We start from the raw sequence: 8,314 nt of genomic DNA on the forward strand, positions 1-8,314 counted from the left end.
GAAAGGTGGGTTTCAGGATGCTGATGGCTTACTTTAAAATGATTCCCAACTCCCCCCCCCCTTTTCCCCCCCTTTCTGGCTTCCTTTTCATCAAAGTTCAGCCACTGTGAGAATGACAATCGATCAGATTCTGGTAGCCAAGCAACTGGGTTGAGTGCCAAGACACACACATACCGTTTTGGAGCTGTGGTAGCTTTCCTGCCGACCTCCCCCATCCTGCTTTTAATCTTTTGATTTAGCACAACAAGCCCCCCCTTTTTTTTCTTCCCTCCCCTGCCTACTTCTCAAAAGCATTTTTCCTTCCTTCCTTCCTTCCTTCCTTCCTCCACCTCCTCCTCCTCCTCCTTTCTTCCTCCATCTGGACAGTATCAAAGGATTGTGGAAATATTCAGCACAGCCTGAGTAACACTAAGAAGATCTGAGCCAATATCTGAGAGATGCTTTGCATAATCCTCAGAACACCCTGCAAAGCTTTTCGTGGCATTTTCTTATTTAGATTGGGTAAGTCTCTTGAAATAGGATGGTCAGGCAGTTGTCAGTGGATGCAATAAGTATATTTCATCACCTCTCAGGCACAAGAAACCAAGGCCACACCGTAGTTGATGAAATGGACTTTGTTACTGCTGCAATGCCTACTTACAAAAATCTCACCAGACTGATTTCATTCTCTTGGGAACAGTCAGGTAAGACTTCAGGGACTCTGGGGGAGGTAAAGCCCGCACTCTTTTTGTTGTGCAAGGCCTCTAAACTCAGGCCCTTCTTCACCTCTCCTCACTTCAGCTGAAGATTCCACCATGCCACCCTTATTACCAGTAGGTATCCCTTAATATAAGTTCTCCACCTCTTGGATTTCCTCCAGTGGTGCTCTAGGTACCACTTAGGTGACCCTGGTGACACAAATAAACCTCCAGGTGGCCTAACGACTCGCTAAAAAGAATGCAAATGACCAGCTGTCTGCAAGGAGTATAAATCCTTCCATTCCCCACAATCCAGTCAGAGCTGAAGAAGCTTCTTGGTTGAGAAGCGAAATGTCTTCAAAGAAAAACCGGACAGTCCAGTTGCTTCTTGAAAAAAAGCACCTTTGGGACAACCATGACCTGGATGACTGAGAATCTCCATAGATACCTCTTATGCTACTTCATCTCCTGTAGTCTTTCTGAAAATGAGTGGACCCTCGAGGATCGAGAGTGTGTCCCAATGCAAGGCTGCTATTTGCTCATTCCAAGCAGCAGCCAAAGCCTCAGCCAAACCTCTCTTATTCACATGTTACTAATTTAACAACTGCAGTGATTCACCTAACAACTGTGGTGAGAAAGTTTGTAAAATGGGGTGAAATTCACTTAACAACCATCTCACTTAGCAACAGAAATATTGGGTTCAATTGCAGTCACAATTGGAGGTCTACCTGAATACGACATATTTATACTACTGTCACGGGATTTGCTAAAAGTCTGGTTTTATGTGGTTCTGTTTTCATAATGATAAACTGAAATATTTTGAGGCTTTTCAATGTCTTTTTTAAATTCTTTTTTATCTTCTCTTCCAGCCATCCTCATATCAGGCTACCAGAATATAAACATACACAAGTACACATATAGAAATCCATGGGCAGCATGTGTGTTTTAAGGGAAGATGCAAGTAAGTTATTTGCTATTTTTGTGAAGAAAAGATAAAAGGATATTCATTAATCCATGGACCGTTGGAAGTTCAGAGGCAGATTATCAGTGACTGGATAGGTTTAGAAGAGAAACTTCAAACAATAATTAGCTAGCATTCTCTGTCCTTGGCTAGTTTGGATGAAGAAAGTGAGAACTACAATTGGTTGAAGATAGTCTCAGCAAGCTCCAGACCAGACATACAGACATACAGACAGACAGACAGACACACACACACACACACACACACAGAGAGAGAGAGAGAGAGAGAGAGAGAGAGAGAGAGAGAGAGCTATGACTGCCACTATGCCTAAAGCATTGGAGATCTGCAAATGTTGAAAACAAAGGGTCTTGTGAATGAACGGTCAATAGGAAGACTTGCTGATACGACAGATCTCAGGGTGGCTGGGTTGGAAGAGATAAAAGCCTTTGGTCTGGAAGCGCTCTTACAGTGGGCAAGGACTGACACTGATGTGTACTTTTAACTGCATGGATAGGCCAAAGATGGTGGTTGGAACTTCTGTTCGTAGACCTCCTTCCTCCCAACTTTTCCACCCTGTTCCTTTTACAGAGCCTGAGCAGGTTTAGGCCAAGACCGAGTCAGCACAAAATCTGTGATGGAAGTGGGAAAGTAAGAGAGAGGAATGAAGATATACTGGGAATCCCATCCAGCAGAATAGCGTGTATGGGGGTATTTGGATATCAAAGCATGCTCCATACAGTCAGTCACCATGTAGAGGTCTGTGGAGCAACGAGCTTCAATGTTGTCTTTGAACCCCTTGTAAACTGTTTTGAGAGAGAAAGAAACAGAGAGGGAGGGAGGGAGGGAGGGAGGGAGGGAGGGAGGGAGGGAGGGAGGGAAGAGAGAGCAGGTGGAAGGGAAAGAAAAAAAGTCAGTATGGAGATATGGGGTCAAAATACCAGAGAGAATATAAATAAATAAAAGAGCCTCCTCATTACTACATGAATGAAACAATGATAGTTTTTAAATTTAAGGACAGCTTTCTCTGAATTTCGGAAGTTTCTAAGATGGGAAAACTCTCCCCAGAATTATTGCAAAAACCAAAGCACTGGTAAGCTCTACAAGCTCTGTTATTACAGCTCAGCATGGAAAAACAGAATTGCGTTTTAGGAGAGGACTTTCAGACCAGGAGAAATGTCCAGTCCATGAATGGATGCCTTGACATCAAGGGTTAGGACACCAAAGTCATTCTTGGCTGACTCTCCCAGGCCATTTTACTTCCTCATCAAAAGCCCAGAAAATTTTTCCTTGCTGCATGATTTTATAAAGCATCTGGAAATTAAGACCATTTTTTTTAAAAAAAACCTTCCAGATTTCAACCCATTCATCCACTTTGGCCACAATGATGTCTGGGGCTTCTGTCCAAATCTGAGTGTACATGGCCCTAACTGGTGGATTCCTGTGCCTCTTCCCCCACAGGCACACCTATATCAGGAATCTAAGTGCCAATTGCTTTCCATACTGTGGGCAGGACGGTCCTTTTTATAACCGTAGGGAAAAAAAGACAACTTTAGATTAGAGGTGTTGATACAACTGAGCAATGGCACCCAACCAAGAGGTCCAAGCAGTGGAGTTCAATGCATGTGAGTTCAATGCACCCTGTATGATGGGTGCCACTGCAGCTGAGCAACAGTCCCTTCCAACTTCTGACTCTTGGTAAGCTTCCCCTAATTAGCCTTCAAGCCAATAAAGACTTACATGAATCAAAGTAAGGCTGGCCATAGCTTTCTTTGATTTCCTTTGGGATTTTGATCCATTGCTGCTCCAGGATCGCAAGACTTTTTGGGACATCAGTCATGGATGTGCGGAAATAGCCTGGCTCGATTATGGCTACTTTCACCCCAAATGAATGGATCTCACGCCTAGAAAGAAATTATCAGTTCAGAGTCACTGCCTGGGAGGAGGGGGGTGCTGCTTCTTCCTCTAGCAGAGCATGAGAGATTTCAAGAAATCTGGTCATTTTCAATCTGGTGATAAAATAACCATTTCTACATCAATCCTGACATGGAAATGTTCTCTTTGCCATTAAAGCAATTCCCATCTTTTGTTTCACTTGATTATTAATGAATGCTAATAAATTATTGCTCTCTGCATGGGATTTCAGGGCAGAGATTCTTCTATTTCAGCAAGCACATACTGAACTAAAGCCACCTACTATGCCTTTCACAACCTTTCTTAAGTTACAGCAGGGGTCCCCAACCGCCGGTCCGCGGACCGGTACCGGTCCACGGAACAAGTCTTACCAGGCCGCTGGTTGCTGGAGCGCCGCCATCTTTTTTGATAAAAAGTGCTTCCGGTGAGCTTTTCCGGTAGAAAGCTCACCGAAGCACTTTTCATCAAAAAGATGAGGCGCTGTCGCTCGGTGAGCTTTTCCGGTAGAAAGCCATTTCTACCTGAAAAAGCTCACCGGAGATGCGCCGCCATCTTTTTGATGAAAAAGTGCTTCCGTGAGGTCACCGGAAGCACTTTTCGTCAAAAAGATGGCGGCGCCTAGTTGATGCCGGACCGCGCGGCGCCCCAGTTGATGCCGGTACCGGGCCGCGGCGCCCAGCTGATGCCGGTACCGGGCCGCAGCATAAAAAAGGTTGGGGATCACTGCGTTACAGAGTCATTAGGGCGATAATAATATATGGGTACTACTACACAGTATGTCACAGAAGTGAGTACACCCCCTCACATTTTGTAAATATTTAAGTGTATCTTTTCATGTAACAACACTGAAGAAATGACACTTAGCTACAATGTAGTCAGTATACAGCTTATATAACAGTGTAAATGTGCTGTCTCCTCAAAATAACACAACACATAGCCATTAATGCCTAAACATTTATAAAATGTGAGGGGGTATACTCACTTCTGTGACATACTACCGTGTTTCTCATATAATAAGGCCGGGTCTTTTTTTTTTTTTTTTTTTGAGACCTGAAAAAATGGCTAGGCTGTCTTTTCGGGGGTGACTTAATTCCCCCCCACTTGCATCTTCGGGTGGGTGGGCGGCAACGGCTTGGATGTTGACCTCAGCATTGGTGGGGCACTTCGTATCGGGGTCAACGCAGGCAGCACCATATCCAGGTGTGCCACAAAAGTACTTCCTAACGGCAAGCCCCCCCACCATTCCCCCCAATTTTGCATGTTTTAATATAGGCCTTAATTTGGGGAGAGGGGCTTAATTTCATTTCATGCCTAAAAAACATGCTGGGACTTCCTATTGGGGGAGGCCGTATTGTTGGAGAAACAGGGTATATATGTCAGTTTAAAGTTCTGGAGGAAAGGCACATTATTTGTTCAAAAGATGAGGAAATAAATACATTAACTGGATTGATAAACTTTTAAAACCAGATTGATTTTCAGAAAATAAACTAATTTTCTGAACAGTTTAACCAAATAATAACTTTGGCCATTTTCTCAAATGAGACCAGATATAATAGGCACACCTAGCAAAGCCATTGACTGAATTCCACTTTATTGCTCCTTGTCTATCTAGGTCAGGAACGTGGAAACGTTTACTCCTTCTCAGACATCCACTCAAACCTGCTATTTGAAGCGGCATGAGATTACCTGAGACTGTCAGAGAAAGCCTCCACTCCATACTTTGAGAGACAGTAGCCACCTCCTATGGTACTTAGTCTGCCCATGATGCTGGACATGTTGACCACTCTTCCCTTGGCCTTCTTCACCAAGGGCAACATATGCAGTGTCACATCAATCAGCCCAATTAGATTGACATTCAGCACTTTTATATAATCCTCTTTGGTCAGCCATTCATTGGGGAATATGGGGTGTATAATTCCAGCATTATTTACCAAGCCCCAGAGTCCTGCAAAAAAAAAAAAAAACATAGCAAGTATATAAAACTTTAGAAAGAGACTGAAAATCTAGCCCAGGCTGAGCAGAGGGTTTTTTTGGGGGGTGGGGGTGGGGGAGGGAATCAGTTAATATAAAAGCAAATTTATTTTTCCTCTTCATGTCAGTATCTTTAGTTTAAATGGGATGTCCTCAAAAATCTTCTATGTGTGTTTCTTAGCCTAAGAGGAAATGTCCTTGAATAAAATTGAATTAACAGCCAAAACACCTTGAAATAATGTTTTAATCAGCACTAACTACATAATGCCATGGTCTCAGATTAAACATATCATTAAAAGGTATCATAAGGAATTGTTCCTAATCTTATGACACTTTATGAGATATTTAATTTCACAAGGAGACTTTCCTAAACAATTTATAATCTGCTCCAGGTTATTGAGAAACTTGTTTATAGTTGAGCCACTGTACCTTTGTTGCCCACACATTCTTTTACCCATGCAGTTGCTGTCTCAATGCTCTCGGTACTGGTGACTTCCAGCAGGGTGGTTTTCAAACGATCCGATGAGAGTCTCTCCAGTTCCTGTGCTCCTTTCTGGGTGAGACAAGCAGCCAACACCCGCAGACCCTTGGCATCCAGTTGCCTGGCCAGCTGGTTTCCAAAACCAGAATCACAGCCAGTGATGAAGACATATTTCTCTCTCAAATTGTCTACCTGCTGCCTTTCCCGATAGGATCGTATCACAAAGTACAGCAAAACTGCCAATGCCAGGTAGAACCACATGCTTGTTAAAATTTAAGATCTTTGGGTTTCCTGTTTTGTTTTGTTCTTAAACCAATTCTCCTGGTCTTTTTTCTTCTATCTGTCGTCCTTCTGATGTCGATGGGTAGCAATGTGTTTCCAGGAGAACTGGCATGGAAGATCCCATTCACAGATTAATGGTTAATGATATGTTTGCAGTAGCTGCTCTGTAGTTCATTGCACCTTTCCTTTAGCAAATAATATCCTCAGCAGGGTGGCCAATTCTGTCAATGTAACTTCACATGGGATAAACCACCAGTGCAGATCTCACTATTATCCATCTGCATAGGTCACAGGTCACAGCTAAACTGAAATATGCATCATACAGGCAGAGGTGGTATTCAGCAGGTTCTGACCAATTCTGGAGAACCGGCAGTGGAAATGTTGAGTAGTTCAGAGAACAGGCAAATACCACCTCTGACTGGCCCCAGCCCCTTCTATTCTTTGCCTCGGCTAGGTCTTCTTTTGTTGCCCTGCACAGGAGAACAGAGCTGGGGAGCAGGTTAGTGGGGTGGGGATGGAATGGGGATTTTACAGTATCCTTCCCCTGCCACACCCACCAAGCCACATCCACAGAACCGGTAGTAAAAAAAAATTGAATCCCACCACAGGGTTATTTTTGAAGTGGATCTAGAAGTCGCAGTTGATGCAAAATAATTCATCCAGGTTTCTAACCAACTGAAAGTGTGTGGTGTCTGACATGAATGTTCTGCACTGGTTGCCTGTTGCTTAGTGGGCACAATTAAATGTGTTGTATTCAGTTTTAAAGCCTTAAATGTTTTGGGGTCTGACTACCTAAAGGGCTGCCTGTCCAGATATCAACCTGGCTGTTTAACTCAGCAGAAACAGGCCACTGCACAGAGAGACTTGCCACTCTGGCATGTGGGAAAGTATTGCTCTGAAGTTATTACCAAGCCAGGGGAATGCAGTTTCTCAAGAACTGTTTGGCCAGCACTTTCTCAAAAATTAGGAGCTCTGTAACTAGGCATCTCTGTCACTAGACTTTTCACCATTAAATGAGTTCATTATTTGCTTTATTGATATATTAAATCTATCTTTTTAACTTTTTATATTGTGTTTATTGAAATTTGGGGGGGGGGGTCTGTTGGGGGAAATATCTTTCTGGGTTGTTTCAAGTGGGGAAAAAGATACTGGAAACATGGAGGCTGTTTGGAAAGAAGGTTTAATGGTGGACTAATGGTGACTTGGAGCTCTTGGGCGAAGAAAGAAAGGGCAGAGATGCTGAGAATCCCTTGGTTTTATGCTCTCTCTGGGCTTTGAACTTCCTGGGGCACAGGAAGAGTATCCTGATTGGTTGTTGTCAGAGGTCATAGCTAGCTTTGTAGGTTGTCTGTGTGTTAAGTTTGGTTGAAACTTGGTGGGTGGTGCAATGAAGGGCAATTCAATGGCTCTGCCTGAAGGAGGTAGATCTTTGTTATGTAGGACTGGGCCAGACTTTAATGGCCCATTAACAGGCAAATACCACCTCTGACTGGCCCCATTAACAGGCAAATACCACCTCTGACTGGGAGGGCTGAGTTTCTGCTGCTCTGAGTTTGTACTTCTCTTTTAGAGGAAATATTCTGCCTTTTTAGTATATCCTAAAATAGATCTTGAGTGGTTGCATAGCAGAAAGCAACAATTTACGCGTTGGAATTTGTATCCTTAGCACAGATACATAAGTCACCCTTTTTATAATTCGTTTGGACTTGATCATTAAAAAGGTGAACATACTGGTTGTTAAGAAGTTAAGCTTACATCAATAGTCGATTTCACAATTCATTCTTTCCAGTTTCATAATCCCATATATTATTTCAATGTGGATAGAAATTTGCCAATTTAGTTTTCCCTGAGGCTTCCTTGTATCTTTGAACCTCCAGTTTTGGCAGAGAGCATCAAACAATCTTCCACCAGACTTTGAACCTTTCCTAATTGTTAAGTCATCCTTGAGCTGGCAAAACTACATAACTGCATAAGATTGCTGAATCCATTGCTGATCCCTATCCTGCTTTAGTTTAATGTCATTGCAGTCCC

The 8,314-nt window shown here is 43.1% G+C and overlaps 1 protein-coding gene across 1 annotated transcript; it reads right to left on the bottom strand.

Annotated features, from left to right (window-relative positions):
* Positions 1-1,494: 1,494 nt before the first annotated feature.
* LOC113422732 (17-beta-hydroxysteroid dehydrogenase type 6-like) lies at positions 1,495-6,370 on the bottom strand. The gene is made up of 4 exons (XM_026683859.2): positions 5,950-6,370; positions 5,236-5,494; positions 3,376-3,539; positions 1,495-2,441 (listed from the first exon to the last, which is right to left on the bottom strand). Exons 1-4 carry the CDS (start codon positions 6,260-6,262, stop codon positions 2,221-2,223), a joined length of 957 nt encoding a protein of 318 aa, XP_026539644.1. The 5' UTR covers positions 6,263-6,370; the 3' UTR covers positions 1,495-2,220.
* Between the last annotated feature and the right edge of the window lie 1,944 nt (positions 6,371-8,314).

This window comes from Notechis scutatus, chromosome 2, assembly GCF_049901735.1.
Source record: "Notechis scutatus isolate UNSWTSFEM ecotype Mainland chromosome 2, rNotScu1.2, whole genome shotgun sequence".
NCBI classification, from domain to species: Eukaryota; Metazoa; Chordata; class Lepidosauria; order Squamata; family Elapidae; genus Notechis; species Notechis scutatus.

Coding starts and splice junctions, on each gene's coding strand:
- LOC113422732 (XM_026683859.2), bottom strand. CDS start 6,262: ATGTGGTTCTACCTGGCATTGGCAGTTTTGCTGTACTTTGTGATACGA. Junction 3,540..5,235: donor GCTTTCTCTGACAGTCTCAG/GTAATCTCATGC, acceptor ATTTCTTTCTAG/GCGTGAGATCCATTCATTTG. Junction 2,442..3,375: donor CCAGCCTTACTTTGATTCAT/GTAAGTCTTTAT, acceptor CTCTCAAAACAG/TTTACAAGGGGTTCAAAGAC.